We start from the raw sequence: 24,341 nt of genomic DNA, 5'->3' as shown, positions 1-24,341 counted from the left end.
GAGAGAGAGAGAGATGAGGGAAGCACTGGAGAGCACAGACTCAGCTGGAATGGATGATGTCGTCTGTCAAGCCTCTTGCCCTTTACCTCACTGATGACTACAAACTCAAAGAGGTAAAGCACATGGAAGTAATGTTGTCTGTGGTTATCTATCTTTCTGGTATTGTAGTACTGCATGTTTTACCAGTGTAATGGCACTCGTATAAACAGTGTGTGTGTGAAGTGAACAGAAGGGTCTCTTGCTGACTGAAAAATGCTCTTAGTTTCCTTCCTGAGTTTGTGAGTTTGACCCCCCCCACACACACACTCTACAGTCAAGGCATCAGCGTGCTGAGACACTAGTATGGTGTTGGTGTGGGACGTAATGTGAGGATTGTGGATGACAATGTGGACGTAGTGGAGACACTGTAATGCGTAGGTGATGTGGGACGTAATGTGAGGATTGTGGATGACAATGTGGACGTAGTGGAGACACTGTAATGCGTAGGTGATGTGGGACGTAATGTGAGGATTGTGGATGACAATGTGGACGTAGTGGAGACACTGTAATGCGTAGGTGATGTGGGACGTAATGTGGTGTTAGTATGTGATGTAATGCTTGTGATAGTGGTATTGGTTCTCATACAGCAGAAATCTCTAACACACTATGGGTTCATTCCTGGTCATGCTGCTAGTCTCTCTGAGGAGGCAGCGTTGCACGAGAGTCTTGGCTCTCAGATTCGTGTTGAAGCATGCTCTCATTGTACTCTCAGGTCAAACACACACACGTGACTCTCAGGGTTATTGTCCTGGACAAATCCTCTCCACCAAACACCCCCTTCAATACCCCTCCCCTCACATCTCTCTCACCTTCTCTCTCTCTCTCCATTCCCGTGATACACTCCCCCCTTCTCCCTCCTCCCTCTCTACTGCTGAGCTCCTGCTGCGTTCTGTTCAGACTGACAGGGCCAGCTTGGCGTGACCTGTGTTTGAACTGTACCAGGGTTCAGAGGCCAAGTCCCCTATCAGGAGAGGAATGCATAAACCAGCAGGTCTCACATCTCAGATAGCAGACACAGAGAGGTTACAGAGACACACACATACACGCACACGCACACACACACACACACACACACACACACACACACACACACACCATTGTGACCTAGGATATCTGAAGGGTTGTTATTGGGTCAACTGTAGATACGCAAGGTCTCTTGTAAGTCCACCGGACAAAAACGTGGATGAAGGCTTGATTTAAACAAGGGTTTCCTTAAGAACTGTGCAAAAAGAGTGTTTTGAAGTAATTAAGGACCATAAAGTTTAAGAACACCCTCACACACATTCTCAGTGGACATACTGACCTGATTGGTGTGTTTATGTATGAGGTCAGTGCTCACGCCTGGAAAACTCCTCATAGTGAATCCTCTGAGCCAACAACACTGCCACGCTGATTGAAACTGCATTACACAAACTGGCATACTCTTTCTCTCAGTCACACCATCAACTGTACTTTTGCAGCATTTGTTTATTTTCTGTCCAACACTCACACACACACACATACACACACACACACACACACGCTCCCTCACACCCTCACGGGACCTGGCGTGTGCGGGTGAACAGGCGGTGCATGTCTCAGACTGGGGTGCGAGGCCAATGGTAAGCCCCCCTCTCCTCCAATGAAAGGCCTCCATTGTCCAGAGTGAGGGAGCGCTGTGGCAGAAGAATGAAGGAAAGCAGGAAAGGAGAGGATGGTAGAGACGGAGGGGAGAGCAGGAAAGGAGAGGATGGTAGAGACAGAGGGGAGAGCAGGAAAGGAGAGGATGGTAGAGACGGAGGGGAGAGCAGGAAAGGAGAGGATGGTAGAGACGGAGGGGAGAGCAGGAAAGGAGAGGATGGTAGAGACGGAGGGGAGAGCAGGAAAGGAGAGGATGGTAGAGACAGAGGGGAGAGCAGGAAAGGAGAGGATGGTAGAGACGGAGGGGAGAGCAGGAAAGGAGAGGATGGTAGAGACGGAGGGGAGAGCAGGAAAGGAGAGGATGGTAGAGACGGAGGGGAGAGCAGGAAAGGAGAGGATGGTAGAGACAGAGGGGAGAGCAGGAAAGGAGAGGATGGTAGAGACAGAGGGGAGAGCAGGAAAGGAGAGGATGGTAGAGACGGAGGGGAAAGCAGGGGAGGAGAGGATGGTAGAGACGGAGGGGAGAGCAGGGGAGGAGAGGATGGTAGAGACGGAGGGGAGAGCAGGACAGGAGAGGATGGTAGAGACGGAGGGGAGAGCAGGGGAGGAGAGGATGGTAGAGACGGAGGGGAGAGCAGGAAAGGAGAGGATGGTAGAGACGGAGGGGAGAGCAGGGGAGGAGAGGATGGTAGAGACGGAGGGGAGAACAGGAAAGGAGAGGATGGTAGAGACGGAGGGGAGAGCAGGGGAGGAGAGGATGGTAGAGACGGAGGGGAGAGCAGGGGAGGAGAGGATGGTAGAGACGGAGGGGAGAGCAGGAAAGGAGAGGATGGTAGAGACGGAGGGGAGAGCAGGGGAGGAGAGGATGGTAGAGACGGAGGGGAGAGCAGGGAGGAGAGGATGGTAGAGACGGAGGGGAGAGCAGGGGAGGAGAGGATGGTAGAGACGGAGGGGAGAGCAGGAAAGGAGAGGATGGTAGAGACGGAGGGGAGAGCAGGGGAGGAGAAGAACATATCTTATCAATGAGGGTTTTCACAAGAGAAAATTGCTTCTCAAATTTAAGGAAAAACACAATTTAGCACAGTGGTGTTCCTCAAAATCTAATTTAGGAGCTGCAGCACATTTCAAAGGACCAGGAAATGAAGTCATTTTACAGAACTTTGGGGACTAGGGGCATGTACGACTCTCTGATAGATACACACATATACACACACACGTACACACACACAATGTCAAGCACTTCGGAGGGTAGGCTTTGCACACAAGTCATTTTGGTAACAACACAGACCATTGCAGGGAATGTTTGTTTGACGGAGAAGGAGAGGAAAGCTCTGTGGCAAACCTTAAATGACTGACAGGAAAGGAGAGAGGTTCAAGTGAGAGAGATGTGTCCATTTGCTACCCCCACGGTCACAGACATACTCGCCACCTCTTTGAGGGGTTTATGATGCTGAACATGATGATATCTGAACCCGTTCTCTCTCACGCCTCCGTCCATCAGCGATGACATAGTTAGTTATGGGGCTTAACGTGAAGGAAGGTAGTCCTGTTGGAAGGTGTGACGTGTAGAGGGGTTCTACTATGGTAGATGTGTTAGGGAGAGGATCGTGCTTGTGTTGTTCTGCCAAAAGGGGTCTGCTTGCTTCCCATCTGAAACAGTTCAGAACAGTTTGTGAATATATTATGACAACATTTTGTAACATTTTCTGAAGTTCGGTAACCGAAGTCTATGCCCCTTTGTCGGTGATTGGTCAACAGTAGGGATTCTTCAATTAAGTGTTTGTTGTCATTCAAAGATAGACGACTCATTTTCATGTTGTTTAAAAAAATATATATATATATGATTGTAGGAATGTAGGCTATCCCTATGCCAACACAACACATACAGTACAAACACACACACTCACACCAAACCCCCACATTACAACCTGACATTCCAATACAAATACCACCTACCACAAGTATCCCCACCACCCATGAGGCTAACACTACAATGGCTACTGTCACTAACACCTCTCTGTTGTAACACAAGAGCCCTTGTCTGTTATTATGGCAATTACAGCAACTCAGGAGCGCCTCCACTCAGCACTGACACCTGCTGGTCAGACATGGAACAGCAGCCACTCAGTGTTACAACACCACGACACTGTCCTGTACAGGGAGTTAGAAGGGGTTTGTGTGTGTGTGTGTGTTTATTTGCTGTCAAACAGACTGTGATTGTTAGTATCTGAGGAGTGGTAAAGTGATGCTGTTAAGTGTCCTCATCTTGCCTCCCCCAGTACCCCTCGTCACACTCATTCACACACACACACATACAAGCACACAAATGCCATGCTGTGCCCAGCCCCCTCTTGTGGGTGCCAACAGAAGCTGTCTTTCCTGGGCTGTCTGATGTGGAGAATGATTATGGTAATGTTGCCAAGGGAGGGAGGGAGGGAGGGAGGGAGGGAGGGAGGGAGGGAGGGAGGGAGGGAGGGAGGGAGGGAGGGAGGGAGGGAGGGAGGGAGGGAGGGACAAATAAAGGGTTGGGGAAGGCCTGTGAGATCAAGAAAGAGAAAGGGTGAGAAATGGAAGAGAGATGGAGAAAGAGAACCCATATTTATGCTTATTTATTTTCCCTTTTGTACTTTAACCATTTGTACATCGTTACAATACATAATACATATACATAATATGATATTTGTAATCTTTTGGAAGTTCTGTGAGTGTAATGTTTACTGTTAATTTTTATTGTTTATTTCACTTTTGTATATTATCTACTTCACTTGCTTTGGCAATGTTAACATATGTTTCCCATGCCAATAAAGCCCCTTGAATTGAATTGAAATGGAGAGAGGTTGAGGACAGAGTTAAAGAGTGGGATAACACTCAAGGCTTCTGCCATCTTCTCCTTTGCTCTCATTCCCCCTCACCTCCTTCCCCCTCACCTCCTTCCCCGTCTCCTCCAAAGCCTTCTCTAAAAGCTCTCCTCTCCACATTTCTCTGAACCTCTCCCCTCTCTCCTGTTGTCTGAAAGGCCTGCTCTTTGTGTGTGTGTGTGTGTGTGTGTGTGTGTGTGTGTGTGTGTGTGTGTGTGTGTGTGTGTGTGTGTGTGTGTGTGTGTGTGTGTGTGTGTGTGTGTGTGTGTGTGTGTGTGTGTGTGTGTGTGTGTGTGTGTGTGTGCGTGCGTGTGTGTTTCTTCCTCCCTCAGGGCCTTTAGAGAGGGTCAATATTTCCCCCCAGACACTCCTCAACCTCGAGGAGTCCCAGCCCCGACACCAACACATACACACTGCACTCTGTATCTGACTCTGGTACCCATTTGACTTCCCATCACCACCTGTAACAACAACAGTCCTGTAGTGGCCTTGAACAGTCTAAACTCTCCCACTGTGTTGTCTGTCTGCTGATAGGCCAGGTTACTGTGGCTGAAAGCCCAGCCCAAGGAGTGTGAGAGAAGGCCTGTCTCTACACACTTTTTCTCAGGTGTGTGCTCAGTGGGGTGCAGGGTGCCATTCACAGGCGACTGGTGGCACCTTAATTGGGGGGGAGGGGTCATTTATTTTATTTTTTATTTTTTTATTTCACCTTTATTTAGTAATGGCTGGAATGGAATATATCAGAGGGTAGTGCGAACGGCCCAGTACATCACTGGGGCCAAGCTTCCTGCCATCCAGGACCTCTATACCAGACGGTATCAGAGGAAGGCCCTGAAAATTGTCAAAGACTCCAGCCACCCTAGTCATAGATTGTTTTCACTGCTACCACACGGCAAGCAGTACCGGAGTGCCAAGTCTAGGTCCAAGAGGCTTCTAAACAGTTTCTACCTCCAAGCCATAAGACTCCTGAACTTCTAGTCAAATGGCTCCCCAGACTATTCACATTGTGCCGACTGAAGAAATGGCATCAGTTTTATGGGCTCCTAACTAATTGTGCTATTATGTGGGGGGTTTTCCGCATCATTTGTAACTTATTTTGTACATAATATTTCTGCCACCGTATCTTGCGGCAAAAAATAGGTTCTGGATATCAGGACAGCGATCACTCACCTCGGATTAGACAGAGATTTTTTATTCAACAAGCAGGAAGCACAGGATGTATTTCAGACACCCGACAAGGCCAACATCCCCGTCATTGGCAAGAGGAAGAGACGCAGGTACAGAGGGCACAGAAAGCTGCCTTTACCGTCAATATTACTTGCCAACGTGCAATCATTGGACAATAAATTAGACGAGGTACGATCACGAATATCCTACCAATGGGACATCAAAAACTGTAATATCCTATGTTTCACAGAATCGTGGCTGAACGACGACATGGATATTCAGCTAGCGGGATACACGCTGCACCAGCAAGATAGAACAGCACACTCCAGTAAGATGAGGGGGGACGGTCTGTGCATATTTGAAAACAACAGCTGGTGGTGCATGAAATCTAAGGAAGTCTCTAGATTTTGCTTGCCTGAAGTAGAGTATCTTATGATAAACTGCAGACCACAATATTTGCCAAGAGAGTTTTCAGCTATACTTTTTGTGGCTGTTTATTTACCACCACAGACAGATTCTGGCACTAAGACCGCACTCAGCCAGCTGTATAAGGAAATAAGCAAACAGGAAACCACTCACCCAGAGGAGGCGCTCCTAGTAGCCAGAGACTTTAATGCAGGGTAACTTAAATCAGTTCTACCAAATTCTTCCGATGACATTGAGGAGTACACCACATCAGTCACTGGCTTTATCAATGATCGAGAACGTCGTCCCCACAGTGACTGTACGTACATACCCCAACCAGAAGCCATGGATTAAGGCAACATTCACACTGAGCTGAAGGGTAGAGCTGCCACTTTCAAGGTGCGGGACTCTAACCCGGAAGCTTATAAGAAATCCCGCTATGCCCTCTGACGAACCATCAAACAGGCAAAGCTTAAATACAGGTCTAGGATCTAATCGTACTACACCAGCTCCGACGCTTGACGAATGTGGCAGGACTTGCAAACTGTTACAGACGACAAAGGGAAGCACAGCCACGAGCTGCCCAGTGACACAAGCCTACCAGACGAGATAAATCACTTCTATGCTCGCTTCGAGGCAAGCAACACTGAGGCATGCCGATGTGAGTAAGCCGATGTGAGTAAGACCTTTAAACAGGTCCACATTCACAAGGCAGTATATAGCCTCGCTATTGTATATAGCCTCGCTACTGCTATCGCCTCTCTACTGTATATAGCCTCTCTACTGTATATAGCCTCTCTACTGTATATAGCCTCGCTACTGTATATAGCCTCTCTACTGCTATTGCCTCGCTACTGTATATAGCCTCTCTACTGTATATAGCCTCGCTACTGCTATCGCCTCGCTATTGTATATAGCCTCGCTACTGCTATCGCCTCGCTACTGTATATAGCCTCTCTACTGTATATAGCCTCTCTACTGCTATCGCCTCGCTACTGTATATAGCCTCGCTACTGTATATATAGCCTCGCTACTGCTATCGCCTCGCCACTGTATATAGCCTCGCTACTGTATATAGCCTCTCTACTGCTATCGCCTCGCTACTGTATATAGCCTCTCTTATAGCCTCTCTACTGTATATAGCCTCTCTACTGTATATAGCCTCTCTACTGTATACAGCCTCTCTACTGCTATCGCCTCGCTACTGTATATAGCCTCTCTACTGTATATAGCATCTCTACTGTATATAGCCTCTCTACTGTATATAGCCTCTCTACTGTATATAACCTCGCTACTGTATATAGCATCTCTACTGTATATCGCCTCGCCACTGTATATAGCCTCTCTACTGTATATAACCTCGCTACTGTATATAGCCTCTCTGCTGCTATCGCCTCTCTACTGTATATAGCCTCTCTACTGCTATCGCCTCGCTACTGTATATAGCCTCTCTACTGTATATAGCATCTCTACTGTATATAGCCTCTCTACTGTATATAGCCTCTCTACTGTATATAACCTCGCTACTGTATATAGCCTCTCTACTGCTATCGCCTCTCTACTGTATATAGCCTCTCTACTGTATATAGCCTCTCTACTGCTATCGCCTCGCTACTGTATATAGCCTCTCTACTGTATATAGCCTCTCTACTGTATATAGCCTCGCTACTGTATATAGCCTCTCTACTGTATATAGCCTCGCTACTGTATATAGCCTCTCTACTGTATATAGCCTCGCTACTGTATATAGCCTCTCTACTGTATATAGCCTCTCTACTGTATATAGCCTCGCTACTGTATATAGCCTCTCTACTGTATATAGCCTCTCTACTGTATATAGCCTCTCTACTGTATATAGCGTCGCTACAGTATATAGCCTCTCTACTGTATATAGCCTCTCTACTGTATATAGCCTCGCTACTGTATATAGCCTCTCTACTGTATATAGCCTCTCTACTGAATATAACCTCGCTACTGTATATAGCCTCTCTACTGTATATAGCCTCTCTACTGAATATAACCTCGCTACTGTATATAGCCTCTCTACTGCTATCGCCTCTCTACGCCTCTCTACTGTATATAGCCTCTCTACTGTATATAGCCTCTCTACTGTATATAGCCTCTCTACTGTATATAGCCTCTCTACTGTATATAGCTTCTACTGCTATCGCCTCGCTACTGTATATAGCCTCTCTACTGTATATAGCCTCTCTACTGTATATAGCCTCTCTACTGTATATAGCCTCTCTACTGTATATAGCCTCTCTACTGTATATAACCTCGCTACTGTATATAGCCTCTGTACTGTATATAGCCTCTCTACTGTATATAGTATCTCTACTGTATATAGCCTCTCTACTGTATATAGCCTCGCTACTGTATATAGCCTCTCTACTGTATATAGTCTCTCTACTGTATATAGCCTCTCTACTGTATATAGCCTCGCTACTGTATATAGCCTCTCTACTGTATATAGCCTCGCTACTGTATATAGCCTCTCTACTGTATATAGCCTCTCTACTGTATATAGCCTCTCTACTGTATATAGCCTCTCTACTGTATATAGCCTCTCTACTGTATATAGTCTCGCTACTGTATATAGCCTCTCTACTGTATATAGCCTCTACTGTATATAGCCTCTCTACTGAATATAACCTCGCTACTGTATATAGCCTCTCTACTGTATATAGCCTCTCTACTGTATATAGCCTCTCTACTGAATATAACCTCTCTACTGTATATAGCCTCTCTACTGTATATAGCCTCTCTACTGTATATGGCCTCGCTACTGTATATAGCCTCTCTACTGTATATGGCCTCGCTACTGTATATAGCCTCTCTACTGTATATAGCCTCTCTACTGTATATAGCCTCTCTACTTTATATAGCCTCTCTACTGTATATGGCCTCGCTACTGTATATAGCCTCTCTACTGTATATAGCCTCTCTACAGTATATAGCCTCTCTACTGTATATAGCCTCTCTACTGTATATAGCCTCTCTACTGTATATAGTCTCTCTACTGTATATAGCCTCTCTACTGTATATAGCCTCTCTACTGTAAATAGTCTCTCTACTGTATATAGCCTCTCTACTGTATATAGCCTCTCTACTGTATATAGCCTCGCTACTGTATATAGCCTCTCTACTGTATATAGCCTCGCTACTGTATATAGCCTCTCTACAGTATATAGCCTCTCTACTGTATATAACCTCGCTACTGTATATAGCCTCTCTACTGTATATAGCCTCTCTACTGTATATAGTCTCTCTACTCTATATAGCCTCTCTACTGTATATAGCCTCTCTACTGTATATAGTCTCTCTACTGTATATAGCCTCTCTACTGTATATAGCATCTCTACTGTATATAGCCTCTCTACTGTATATAACCTCTCTACTGTATATAACCTCGCTACTGTATATAGTCTCTCTACTGTATATAGTCTCTCTACTGTATATAGTCTCTCTACTGTATATAGCCTCTCTACTGTATATAGCCTCTCTACTGTATATAGTCTCTCTACTGTATATATTCTCTCTACTGTATATAGCATCTCTACTGTATATAGCCTCTCTACTGTATATAACCTCTCTACTTTATATAACCTCGCTACTGTATATAGTCTCTCTACTGTATATAGTCTCTCTACTGTATATAGTCTCTCTACTGTATATAGCCTCTCTACTGTATATAGCCTCTCTACTGTATATAGTCTCTCTACTGTATATAGCCTCTCTACTGTATATAGCCTCTCTACAGTATATAGCCTCTCTACTGTATATAGTCTCTCTACTGTATATAGCCTCTCTACTGTATATAGCCTCTCTACTGTATATAGTCTCTCTACTGTATATAGCCTCTCTACTGTATATAGCCTCTCTACTGTATATAGTCTCTCTACTGTATATAGCCTCTCTACTGTATATAACCTCTCTACTGTATATAACCTCGCTACTGTATATAGTCTCTCTACTGTATATAGCCTCTCTACTGTATATAGTCTCTCTACTGTATATAGCCTCTCTACTGTATATAGCCTCTCTACTGTATATAGCCTCTCTACAGTATATAGCCTCTCTACAGTATATAGCCTCTCTACTGTATATAGTCTCTCTACTGTATATAGCCTCTCTACAGTATATAGCCTCTCTACTGTATATAACCTCTCTACTGTATATAGTCTCTCTACTGTATATAGCCTCTCTACTGTATATAGCCTCTCTACAGTATATAGCCTCTCTACTGTATATAGTCTCTCTACTGTATATAGCCTCTCTACAGTATATAGCCTCTCTACTGTATATAACCTCGCTACTGTATATAGCCTCTCTACTGTATATAGCCTCTCTACAGTATATAGCCTCTCTACTGTATATAGCCTCTCTACAGTATATAGCCTCTCTACTGTATATAGTCTCTCTACTGTATATAGCCTCTCTACAGTATATAGCCTCTCTACTGTATATAACCTCGCTACTGTATATTGTCTCTCTACTGTATATAGTCTCTCTACTGTATATAGCCTCTCTACAGTATATAGCCTCTCTACTGTATATAGCCTCTCTACTGTATATAGTCTCTCTACTGTATATAGCCTCTCTACAGTATATAGCCTCTCTACTGTATATAACCTCGCTACTGTATATAGTCTCTCTACTGTATATAGTCTCTCTACTGTATATAGCCTCTCTACTGTATATAGCCTCTCTACTGTATATAGTCTCTCTACTGTATATAGCCTCTCTACAGTATATAGCCTATCTACTGTATATAACCTTGCTACTGTATATAGTCTCTCTACTGTATATAGTCTCTCTACTGTATATAGCCTCTCTACTGTATATAGTCTCTCTACTGTATATAGCCTCTCTACTGTATATAGCCTCTCTACTGTATATAGCATCTCTACTGTATATAGCCTCTCTACTGTATATAACCTCTCTACTGTATATAACCTCGCTACTGTATATAGTCTCTCTACTGTATATAGTCTCTCTACTGTATATAGTCTCTCTACTGTATATAGCCTCTCTACTGTATATAGCCTCTCTACTGTATATAGTCTCGCTACTGTTATTTTTCACTGTCTTTTTACTGTTGTTTTTATTTATTTACTTCTATTATTACTATATATTATTCACCTAATACCTTTTTTTGAACTTAGAAATTGCACTGTTGGTTAACATGTGACTAATACAATTTGATTTGATTTGAACACATGGTTTCCATGTGTTTGACACAAATCTATTCACTTCATTCCAGCCATATGAGCCGTCCTCCCCTCACCAGCCTCCTGTGGTCCCATTAGCACATATGAGTGTTCCTCCGGGTGTGAGTGTGTTAAGTGCTGCCAAGGCTGTCTGGGTCAAAGGTGGGAATTCCTACTGGAAAACAGGCCCAGGAGGCAGACATGCTTATAGTGCTATTAGACAGGGATGCTCTGTGGTTTTGGGAGGTGTGTGTTTGACTGCATGAGAGTCTGCGTGTGTAAGATGGAGAGCGAGAGAGTGACCGGTGAAATTGTGTTGGACTATCTTTCTCGCATACATCTGCACCACCTAGTGGTGAATATTATAACAATATTGGTGTCTGGAGCTGAACATGTTTTACATCCTGTCAGTTTCCCTCCTCACAACCTGGTTACTGCTAAACTCAGGGGGAAGTCTTCCGTCCTATTATTAGCCTCCTTAACCCTCTGCCTCTCCCCTCCAGGCCCAAAAGAATGAGAGGGAGTCCATCCGGCAGAAGCTGGCCCTGGGTAGTTTCTTTGACGATGGGCCGGGTATCTATACCAGCTGCAGCAAGAGTGGCAAGCCCAGTCTGTCCTCAAGGTAAGAGACATCATGTGACCTCTATAAAAAGCTGTACGTCAATCCCACAACGTCAACAATACACACAGACACAAGCATGTACACAAACACAGAAGCACACACACACACAACTACCCTATGTACATAGACATGGAATCACTGGTCACTTTAATAATGTTTACACAGTTTTACTCTTTTCATATGTACAGTATATACTGTATTTTAGTCAATGTCACCCTGACATTGCTCGTCCTAATATTTATATATTTCTTAATTCCATTGTTTTACAATTAGATGTGTGTGTATTGTTGTGAATTGTTAGATGCTACAGCACTATTGGAGGTAGGAACACAAACATTTCGCTACATTCTCAATTACATCTGCTAAACATATGCATGTGACCAATAAAATGTGATTTGATTTGACGCACAATTACCATATAACCGTGTAACCGACAGTTAATGATGAAGGCTGTCATGAAATGACTTAACCATTATAACCATTTAAAAACTACCAGCTGCCTGAAGACGGGACGGCCGGGCATTCGTGCGGTTTCCGCCGTAACGTGGACTCTTAACAATGTTAGGTTTCTTGTAGAAACAAGTCAATTCATCTTCGGGAAGACTAGGCAATGCCCCCCACAATGCACCAACAGCACACGTAGAAATAGAATGAATAGAACAGGCTTGGGACCTCTCACCTTGACTGGTACACTCAGGGGTTCACTCACAATGGCTGCCTGTTATTGTGATGCAATACTTTCCATGGTAATGTAGAATGTTCATTCAAATGATGCTAACTTATGTGGCTCATACAATTCAATGTTTTTTTTTTGTAATGTCAGTTGAGTTGAATCAACAAATCACAGCATATTTTAGCACATATTTGATTTATTTCCTGTTTTGCTCCTATGGTTACACTCACAATTGCCGCCTGTTCAGCCATTATGCCATCATTGACTACATCATTGAATATTCATTATATTTCTATGGCAACACACAGAGCAGAGTAGAGGAGAAAATGTGCAGACCCATTTTCTGGGGTCATTTCAACGGTTTTAACGATGACCGCGGTCATTTGGCTGGCCAATTACGTCATCCAAAATTCCATGACAGTCACAGCCCTGACAGTCACAGCCCTGACAGTCACAGCCATGACAGTCACAGCCATGACAGTCACAGCCCTACCCACACGCACACCTACAGACACAGATCAGTTTCACCCGCAGTCCCAGTCCCTGTTCTTGAGAAGCAATGGCATCACTCTCTTTATGTGGGTGGGCCCGGTCAATAGAGTGAAATTGCAGGTTACTGGACATTACTCTGACAGAGTCAGATTTGACCTTTTCTTAATGCCTGTAACGATGTCTGTCTCCTGGAACTCTGTAGGGCCATCTCCCCAACACAAACAGACTCCTGCTCTCTCCCTCTGAAACCACTGTTCACTGTTGAGAGTAAGGGACATTTCCTCTCTCTTTCTCTGCATCCCGGCACTGTGGATTTCACTTCCCAAAATGCACTCCTACACACACCATCAACCTTACTGTTAGCAGCCTTTCATGATACACACACATGCAGTCATACACACAGAGACACTCACACAGTTAATTCATCTGAAACTATGATGTAAGCATATCAGAATTCTCACTAAAGCAACTCTTATGGGGTGCACTCACAGATGGATAAGTTAGGTAAGTCCATGAACTGCTTAACTAATTCCAAGGATCATTTTGATGCTCCTTCCTCTGAAACTACCAATCGATTACTCTGGTCTGGTTAAATCTGGACTGATTGGATCCAGGCTGTTTAATCGATCAGGTTTTCTCTACATGTGTTTGTAATTACTGCTTGAAAGAAGCCGATTATTGATCCAGAGTGGTTTGATCCAGATCTTACAGGACTCAGGTCTTCTGAGGTCTAGAGAGCCGTCGGAGTCTAGCTGATTGGATCGAACCCAAGTTAGAGCAAGAGAGGGAGGAACGGAGTAGACACAGACATACTTATTAATGCTATGCAAGGCTAGCCACTATTACAGTTCTATCACAGACACACTGAGACATCAGTGGAGAGTTAGAGGAGGGTTTGGCCTGAGTGGAAAACTAGATGGGACTGTTATTGAGTTTCTTTCTCACCTGCGGTGCCTAGATGCATGTTATCTGGGTCAATAAAACCCTACAAGCAATTATTGCTGAGCGAACTTTCCTTCACCCATAGAACTTTCCCCCCTCCGTTAGCCCATAGTAATGACACACCCTCTCCCTCCTCTTCCTCCCCCTCTTCCTCCCCCTCTCTCTCCCTCCTCTTCCTCCCCCTCTTCCTCCCCCTCTTCCTCTCCCTCTCTCTCTCCCTCCTCTTCCTCCCCCTCTTCCTCTCCCTCTCTCTCTCCCTCCTCTTCCTCCCCCTCTTCCTCTCCCTCTCTCTCCCTCCTCTTTCCTCCTCTCTCCAGGCTGCAGAGTGGGATGAACCTGCAGATCTGTTTTGTCAACGACAGCGGCAGCGACAAGGACAGCGATGCAGACGACAGCAAGACAGAGACCAGTCTGGACACACCTCTGTCCCCCATGGTACAGACCGACCACACACACACACACAAACACACATACATTAAGAAGAAATATGCATTCTTAGAGAGAGAGAGATATCCACTGTGTGACTCATATAGGTTACCCTCAGTGAGACTGTCTGAGAGAAAGAGAGAAAGGGACAGATTCGGTATGAATCAGAGCGATAGCCCTGGGTTAGCGTGTGGGGGAGAGTGAATGGCCATGCTCACGTTTTCTGTCCCGTTAGCCAATACACCGGCAGCAAATTAAGGTTGAATATGAACACGCTCTCTGATAGACATGGATGAGTGGCCACTCGGCCTGTCTGACAGACACGGACACCGTTACTAGAGGGAGGGAGGGAGGGAGGGAGGGAGGGAGGGAGGGAGGGAGGGAGGGAGGGAGGGAGGGAGGGAGGGAGGGAGGGAGGGAGGGAGGGAGGGAGGGAGGGAGGGAGGAGAGATAATTCCAGTATTTATAACCATCTGTTATAGCTCTGAGCTGTTTCCCTATCTGACCTCTGCGTTCAATTAATGACCTATCAATGACTACACTAGAAGAACGAAGAGCCAATGGGAATAAACCACTAACTTTTCCTTATTTCCACTCTCCCCACGTCCCTGTCCCCCAGTCGAAGCAGAGTTCGTCCTACTCTGACCGGGACACTACGGAGGAAGACAGTGAGTCTCTGGAGGACATGGACTTTCTGAGCAGACAGAAGAAGTTGCAGGCCGAGGCTAAGCTAGCCCTGGCGATGGCCAAACCCATGGCCAAGATGCAGGTGGAGGTGGAAAAACAGAACCGCAAGAAGTCCCCTGTGGCAGACCTGGTCAGTACCGTCGCTATAGGCAACGGGCCTGTAACCTCAGCCTCTAGTCAGCATTTCTACCCCCAGGTCTTTTCAGAGCAAACCAACCACACTGGTCTTCTTTAACATTGTGATGATGTCACAGAGTAGACCCCCCCCCCCCCCCCTTGGCAGCAGCCATAGTCATGATTATTTTAACATTCTCATCTGCATCAGTGCCCCCCAAGCACACACACACACACACACACACACACACACACACACACACACACACACACACAGGCTTGTGAAAGTATTCGCTCCCCTTGGTGTTGTTCCTATTCTGTTGCCTTACAACCTGGAATTCAAATTGAATTTTGGTGGGTTTGTATCACTTGATTGACACAACATGCCGACCACTTTGAAGATGGAAAATATTTTTTATTTTGAAACAAACAAGAAATAAGACAAAAAAAATCTAACTTTAGTGTGCATAACTATTCACCCCCCCCAAAGTAAATTCTTTGTAGAGACACCTTTTGCAGCAATTACAGCTGCAAGTCTCTTGGGGTATGTCTCTATAAGCTTGGCACATCTAGCCACTGGGATTGTTGTCCATTCTTCAAGGCAATTTTAGTCTCATCTGACCAGACCATCTTCCATATGTTTGGGGAGTTTCCCACATGCCTTTTGGCAGACACCAAACGTGTTTGCTTATTTTTTTCTATAAGCAATGGCTTTTTTCTGGCCACTATTCCGTAAAGCCCAGCTCTGTGGAGTGTACGGCTTAAAGTGGTCCTGTGGACAGATGCTCCAATCTCCACTGTGGAGCTTTGCAGCTCCTTCAGGGTTATCTTTGGTCTCTTTGTTGCCTCTCTGACTAATGCCATCCTTGCCTGGTCTGTGAGTTTTGGTGGTGGCCCTCTCTTGGCAGGTTTGTTGTGGTGGCATATTCTTTCCATTTTTTTATAATGGATTTAATGGTGCTCCGTAGGATGTTCAAAGTTTCTGATATTTTTTTATAACCCAACCCTGATCTGTACTTCTCCACAACGTTGTCCCTGACCTGTTTGGAGAGCTCCTTGGTCTTCATGGTGCCGCTTGCTTGGTGGTACACCTTGTTTAGTGGTGTTACAGACTCTGGGGCCTTTCAGAATAAGTGTATATATACTGAGATCAAGTGACAGATCCTGTGACAATTATATTGCACACAGGTGGACTTTATTTAACTAATTATGTGACTTCTGAAGGTAATTGGTTGCACCAGATCTTATTTAGGGGCTTCATAGCAAAGGGGGTGAATACATATGCACGCACCACTTTGTAATTTTAACTTTTTTTGAAACAAGTAATTTTTTTCATTTCACCAATTTTGTCTATTTTGTGTATGTCCATTACATGAAATCCAAATAAAAATATATTTAAATTACAGGTTTTAATGCAACAGAATAGGAAAAACACCAAGGGGGATGAATACTTTTGCAAGGCACCCGAGACACACACACACACACACCAATATCTCCACCTGGGCAGAAGATGTTACTTATTCAGTAAAGAGGGGGTGGTTGGGTTCGAGCAATCTATTATTCATATCCCAGAATGCACTGGGTGACGTGTTTGGGGATGCAGTCATGCCCAGCAGTCAGAAGAGATGAGTTTCACATCTGAGGCCCTGTCGCTAAACTAACACACTGTTGTACTGAACATAGGGGCAGATCTGAGGCCCTGTCACTAAACTAACACACTGCTGTACTGAACACAGGGGCAGATCTGAGGCCCTGTCGCTAAGCTAACAGACTGGTGTACTGAACACAGGGGCAGATCTGAGGCCCTGTCGCTAAGCTAACAGACTGGTGTACTGAACACAGGGGCAGATCTGAGGCCCTGTCGCTAAGCTAACAGACTGGTGTACTGAACACAGGGGCAGATCTGAGGCCCTGTCGCTAAGCTAACAGACTGGTGTACTGAACACAGGGGCAGATCTGAGGCCCTGTCGCTAAACTAACACACTGCTGTACTGAACACAGGGGCAGATCTGAGGCCCTGTCGCTAAGCTAACAGACTGGTGTACTGAACACAGGGGCAGATCTGAGGCCCTGTCGCTAAGCTAACAGACTGGTGTACTGAACACAGGGGCAGATCTGAGGCCCTGTCGCTAAACTAACACACTGCTGTACTGAACACAGGGGCAGCACCATGCTCAGATAGCATTAGCTTCAGAGCTACTTACGGTACACTATACCTCTTTAGCATAAAGTGGGCAGACTCACACCTGCTCATTATTATAGGGATGTGCATTTCCTGGGTACAAGTTCTCAATACATTATTTATAGAAATATACAAGAATGTGAACCTTTTCCAGTTGATTTCAGCCCTACCAAACATATATAGTCAGAGTGCAGGCTGGCACCAGGCCAGTGTGTTAAGCCAGCGACCAGGTGTTTGGGTGCCAGGGGCTCTTGCGTAAGCCACTAATGACAGGAGAAATGAGGGGAATGTGTGTGAGGAGATGTGGTTTTATACCATTTACCACGCTTTAATCCACTAAAGCCATGTGGCCTTACAAAGAATTTACACAACAATTCACACAACACTCCCACCAAGAATTTTTCCCCATTCATATCATGCCTAGTCTAAGAGAATACTGATATGATGAAATACTTTGGTATTGTTGTTGGCGGTATCCTTATTCATATGGCCACTAACCTCAGTAGCCAAGACTCATTGAGAAACCAATCCAGTAATATAACTGAGGGAGGAAACTCCACCTCGGACAAACACAATGAGGCCAAGCACATATCATGACCAAAACACTACCACTCGCGGTGGCCGGCTCTCCCCACATCTCCGCATCTCTCACTCTCGATCTATCTCGCTCTCTTTTCTCACACCCCTGTCTCTCTCTCTGTGTGTGTCACTGACTTACATGCTATGACAGAGGGGAAACATGGCCACTAGTGTAGTTGCATGGGTTCCAATGTGAAAGTGAAAGAGGAGAGAGAAACTGTGACAGGAAGAACCAGCTGAGCCATCACGCACACTCACAAGTCATACAGAGAAAGTGCAATGAAAGGAGCACATATTTATAATGAGTATGAATTCGGAGGGAAGAAATGATTAAATATTAAAGCATTAGACCTCTCACTAAAAGCTTCAGTCACACAAAAGTTATACTTAGTTCCGAACTGGTTCTCTATCAGATTAGTAAGGATGTCTCACCCCATGTTGAAGAATGTCCATTTTCCCTTTATTCAGATTACAACCTCTCACTTTCAATCATTTGAAAATGAAGTAATATCACAATTTATATAATATCGCTACAAAATATCGCAATTTTTTAAACAAGCCATAGAAAGTTGGTTGTAATTTCAGTTTAATCCACCAGAAAAGACAGAACAAATATTATGGTTAAACTGAAATATAAGAATTGATTAAAAAACATTATTTTATGATAAAAAATGTTTTAAGTATAATCTTTGTAAATGATATCATAAATAGGACTGGTGGAGTTATGTCACACATGCAGCTAACACAGACATATGGAAATGTCTGCTCTACCCAAAATTACAACCAACTAATTGCAGCATTACCGCAAAAAATGGAAGAGGCAAGTAGAAGTTGGAAAAAGGAAAAATTCTGATAAAAAAAGTATACCAATTCAATTTCAGGACCAAAAAATGTACAACTGTGCCATATAAATTGCAAAATAGGTGGGAAGAGATTTTCGATATACCGACTCCCTGGCACATGGTTTATGAACTGAACAAAATTATGTCGGATTCAAAACTTATATTTGTTATATTTAAATTATTATACAAAATTATTGCAACCAATAGAATGTTATATATATGGAATGTTATTTATATGTATATATATATATATACAGTGGAAGTTGGAAGTTTACATACACTTAGGTTTGAGTCATTAAAACCACTCCACAAATGTCTTGTTAACAAACGATAGTTTTGGTTAGTCGGTTAGGACATCTACTTTGTGCATGACACAACATATTTTTCCAACAATTGTTTACAGACAGATTTCACTTATAATTCACTGTATCACAATTCCAGTGGGTCAGAAGTTTACATACACTAAGTCGACTGTGCCTTTAAACAGCTTGGAAAATTCCAGAAAATATTGTCATGGCTTTAGAAGCTTCTGATAGGCTAATTGACATCATTTGAGTCAATTGAAGGTGTACCTGTGGATGTATTTCAAGGCCAACCTTCAAACTCAGTGCCTCTTTGCTTGACATCATGGGAAAATCAAATGAAATCAGTCCTCAGAAAAAAATTGGTTCATCCTTGGGAGCAATTTCCAAACCCCTGAAGGTACCATGTTTATCTGTACAAACAATAGTACACAAGTATAAACACCATGGGACCACGCAGCCATCATAGCGCTCAGGGAGGAGATGCGTTCTGTCTCCTAGAGATGAACGTACTTTGGTGCGAAAAGTGCAAATCAATCCCAGAAGGCCAATTTTTACTTTACAATCTGTAGAAACTATGAGAATAGAAAGGTTCAGAACTTTTGTGAAACATCACAGCACAGTTGAAAAATATATAGCAAATAGAAATCAAAACTGGATGGTGTTAAAAGATACAGTAGGGAAGTATTTGATACACTGCCGATTTTGCAGGTTTTCCTACTTACAAAGCATGTAGAGGTCTGTAATTTTTTATCATAGGTACACTTCAACTGTGAGAGGCGGAATCTAAAACAAAAATCCAGAAAATCACATTGTATGATTTTTAAGTAATTAATTTGCATTTTATTGCATGACATAAGTATTTGATACATCAGAAAAGCAGATCTTAATATTTGGTACAGAAACCTTTGTTTGCAATTACAGAGATCATACGTTTCCTGTAGTTCTTGACTAGGTTTGCACACACTGCAGTAGGGTGTTTTGGCCCACTCCTCCATTCAGACCTTCTCCAGATCCTTCAGGTTTCAGGGCTGTCGCTGGGCAATACGGACTTTCAGCTCCCTCCAAAGATTTTCTCTTTGGGTTCAGGTCTGGAGACTGGCTAGGCCACTCCAGGACCTTGAGATGCTTCTTACGGAGCCACTCCTTAGTTGCCCTGGCTGTGTGTTTCGGGTAAGGGGAGGGGTGGTAGGGTTAAGGGAAAATAATAAAGATAAATATATTTAAAATATGAGGGATTGGAAATTATGCAGACAATTACATTGGTGGAAGCTACAATCTATCTGCAATATTAAATTTGATCTACCCCCAAAAACAATATATATATTTTAAAAAGGACCACGTTTTCTCACCCTGAGACACTTCCATGAAGTGAAGAATGTCAGACCGAGAGAGAGAGGATGTATTTGAAGGAGATGCACACAGATAGAAATAACTTGAACAAGGGATCAAGGGACATTCTCATACCCAGCAAGCCTGATGAAAATGATGCTTTGTGATTCACCTTGGTTACTCTCTAGGGTTAATGTCAAACCTGCCACTATGGAACCCAACAAAGGTGTGGTGAGTAACATAGAGAGAGAGTGAGAGAGAGAGAGAGAGAGAGAGAGAGAAGGGGAGAGGTGGATGAGAGGAAGCAGAGCTGAAAATCTTGAAGGAAACACAAATGACATCACCACAGTAAAAGGCTTTGTGTTGATTTGACAAGAACAAACAGTCAAATAATTCAGGAAGACAAAGAGAGGGCGTAGAGTGTGTTGCTTACTGCCAGGAGCATAGCCGCAGGAAGTAGTTTGGAGGTGTGTGTGCTGCAATATTTAGACTGACTGGTGAGATGATGCTGAAAAAAATTATTTGCTCGCAATACAGGCAGCAAAATCTGTCCGCTAATACAGGACTAGTAAAGGATAAGTGCACTACTTTTTCACAACAACAAAAAATATTCTTATTATTCAGTGGGTAATGCAGCACCCTCAGCACCCCTATTTCCCGTGGCTCTGGCCAGGAGGAAGGAGACAGAGTTGTTTCCTGTAGCTCTCTATGACCCGGATCAGGTCAGGGACCACTGCTGGAGAGATTGGGCTTTGCATCATATTACAGTCTTGGCAGCTCTGTAGCATTGGTCTGCTTTCAGTGGCTGGATTTATTTATGAGATGCAGATTAAATTGAAATGACGCCTTTCCTCAAGAATCTGCACCATCTTGCACACGCAAACACACATAGGCCTACACACACTCACGCCAACACACTGTAGTGTCTTAGGGTTCTCTAGTGCCCAGGAATCCATATGTGAGTGTACATATTTGTGTACTTGTACATTTCCAATGTGCTGTAGGTTTCTGTAAATATGTGTGTATGTGTGTGTGTGTGTGTGTGTGTGTGTGTGTGTGTGTGTGTGTGTGTGTGTGTGTGTGTGTGTGTGTGTGTGTGTGTGTGTGTGTGTGTGTGTGTGTGTGTGTGTGTGTGTGTGTGTGTGTGTGTGTGTGTGTGTGTGTGAGTATGTGTGTGTGTGTGTGTATTTCTAATTGGTGATGTGTGTGTTTCTCTCTAGCTGCCCCACATGCCCCACATCAATGAGTGTCTGATGAAGAGGAGCCTGAAGACTACAGACCTGAGGGACATGACCCTGGGACAACTACAGGTTATAGTCAACGACCTGCACTCCCAGATAGAGAGTGAGAACCACACACACACACACACACTTTTTTTTTTATCCTCGTGGGGACCTAAAATTGATTTCCATTCAAAATCCTATTTTCCCCCTGACCCCTAAACCTAACCCTAACCTTAACCTCTAAACCTAACCCTAACTTTAACCCTGATCTTAACCCCTAAACCTAACCCTAACTTTAACCCTAACATGAACCACAAAAACTGAACTTTAACCCTAACCTTAACCCCTAAACCTAACCCTAACCATTAACCGCTAAGCTTAAAATATCCTTTGTCCTCGTGGGGATGTGGGAAATGTCCCCAAGAGGGAGAATTTTCCTTGTTTTACTATCCTTGTGGGGACTTTTGGAGATTTCAGGTCCCCACGAGGATACACACACATGCGCACACGCACACAGTGTTAGTTAGGGTATCTTTCATATTGAAAGTCATTTCAGGCCATGTAAGTTGGATGCATGTGTGACGATACTAGTGAAAGATGAACAATACCTCACCTTACACAGAAGGCAAAAAAAATCCCCCACAAAAATGTTATAGAATCTTGTCTTTTACTGGCATGGTTTAAAAATATGCTCCATTTGAAATCTGGATCTCATATGACTTGGGGCTGGATTCAACCCGTATCGCAAAAGTATTGCCGGAAGATCCGTGTTATAGCTTGTTTGAAATTATATATAAAGGCAATGTTCCCGCGTTTGTGGAAACTGCATTCACGGTAACAACTGTATATATCGGCTCAATCATAAATTACCTTTACATTTTAATGCAGATCTTCCGCGATACTTCGGCAATATGAATTGAATCCAGCACCCGTATGTTAGTGTTCTAATGGTGTTGGTTTTCTACCGTTGTTCTGATGTTTGTCTTCTCCAGGTCTGAATGAGGAGCTGGTGCAGCTGCTGCTGATCAGGGATGAACTGCACATGGAGCAGGATGCCATGCTGGTGGACATAGAGGACCTGACCAGGTGGGGATGCTATCTAACACACACACACACACACACAGCCTCCTGGGCTATGACCGCAAACAGGCCAGGAATGATTGGGGGAACTCTGTCTTTGGGACAGACGTTTAGCAGTGTGATATTTGCATGATTTTCATACAGCAGTAGGTGATAAAGAACAGTTTGTCTAATCATCATTTTGTTTTTACTCAGGCATGCTGAGAGCCAGCAGAAACACATGGCTGAGAAGACACCATCCAAATGAGACACCCCACCCAACCTCACCCCCTTCCCATCCCTTTACTCCACCCCTGCCCCACTTTGGTCCCCGTGCCCTGCCCCATGTCTCTCGCTGCACCCCCTCTGCCTGCCCCTCTCACCCTCTCCCATGGTGGCAGCAGCCAGAGGAAGGCCACCCTTACATTTGCTTCTGTGGTTGTCCCAGTGCTAAAGAGAGAGCATTTCCTGCTTCCTGGGAGAAGAGGAAACTGATTGTGTGTTGTCATGGATACTGTCCCCGGCTTCCTGTCCAGTGATCGGCCTTGCTTCGCTATTGTTTATTTTAACTTTTTACATTCGCCACTAAATTATAACTGTCAATACAAAATGGTGGAGAAAAAAATTATAATAGTGAGAAATTAGTAGAAAGTCAGTAAAAAAAATGTAAGAAAAAAACATTGTATAAAACTATGAAGACTAATTTCAAACCATTTTAAGTTGGAAAGTAATTTTTAAGTATTTCAAAGTTGACCTCTTTTTATTCTGCACAAATGGTAGTTTTCAACTGAGAAATGTTTATTTGAAGGTGCTAAAAGAGTGTAAAGGTAACATGCCTGCCTTGTAGTGGAGTTATAGCTTTTGGTAATACGCTCACTCTGATCGGTCTTCAACATTTTGTGAATGTTGATTTTCTGACACTTTAAATGAAATTAATAAATGTGTTAATATCATTTTCATCCTATTGTATTCAGAATTTTTATTTGAGGGAAGAAATGTTTATGTACAGATATGTAAAATAAAAAATAAACTTTGTTTCATATGTTGTGGTTTGGTGTGCAGTCTGTTAAGAAAGGTGGACAGAGATGGACATGTTGTTGTAAATATTATAAGTGGGGAACTACTGTATGTCCATATGGCAAAACACAGTACATTAACAGTACATTTATAACTATTTTATAATTATGTAAAACTAGTACTGACAAGCCATTGCAGGATTTTGGAAATAATTGATACATTAATAACTAGGAACATCACTGCCACCTGGGAAGAGAAAAGCTGATCACTCCACTGAATCGTTTATTCAGAGGCAACAACAGTATGGAGTATGAAGGATGCATTCGTTTTTATATTGTAATATTTTTCCATAAACAGTCACCTTATTTTAAAGAGTATAATGTTAAACCTTAGGCCTAAGCTTGCTCTGCACGTTATTGTGATTGTGGTTTTGAAAGGTCTGATATATCAATGGTCACAACCACAAGTATCATCCACTTCTGTGAAACTCTCCCCTGCAGATTGTCACACCATCGCCACTCTCTTTCTACAGGCCCAGTGAGAGTCA

General features: G+C 43.7%; 1 protein-coding gene across 4 annotated transcripts in view; it reads left to right on the top strand.

The window, feature by feature from the left end:
• LOC109909064 (schwannomin-interacting protein 1) overlaps positions 1-23,819 on the top strand; it is a 320,898-nt gene extending 297,079 nt beyond the window's left edge. For 2 of the 4 annotated variants that reach the window (XM_031795834.1, XM_031795835.1), the window contains 6 exons: positions 11,806-11,924; positions 14,349-14,466; positions 15,077-15,274; positions 21,716-21,839; positions 22,711-22,804; positions 22,994-23,819. In XM_031795834.1, the coding sequence (XP_031651694.1) occupies positions 11,806-11,924; positions 14,349-14,466; positions 15,077-15,274; positions 21,716-21,839; positions 22,711-22,804; positions 22,994-23,045 (705 nt within the window). In that variant the 3' untranslated portion in view covers positions 23,046-23,819. Of the gene's footprint in view, positions 1-31; positions 114-11,805; positions 11,925-14,348; positions 14,467-15,076; positions 15,275-21,715; positions 21,840-22,710; positions 22,805-22,993 lie in introns of those variants that run through there. The other 2 variants (XM_031795836.1, XM_031795837.1) reach the window with 2 other exon arrangements.
• The last annotated feature ends 522 nt before the right edge of the window (positions 23,820-24,341 follow it).

This window comes from Oncorhynchus kisutch, linkage group LG18, assembly GCF_002021735.2.
Source record: "Oncorhynchus kisutch isolate 150728-3 linkage group LG18, Okis_V2, whole genome shotgun sequence".
Lineage (NCBI taxonomy): Eukaryota > Metazoa > Chordata > Actinopteri > Salmoniformes > Salmonidae > Oncorhynchus > Oncorhynchus kisutch.
The sequence above is the reverse complement of the archived record's forward strand: the minus strand, read 5'-3'. Positions and strand labels throughout refer to the sequence as shown.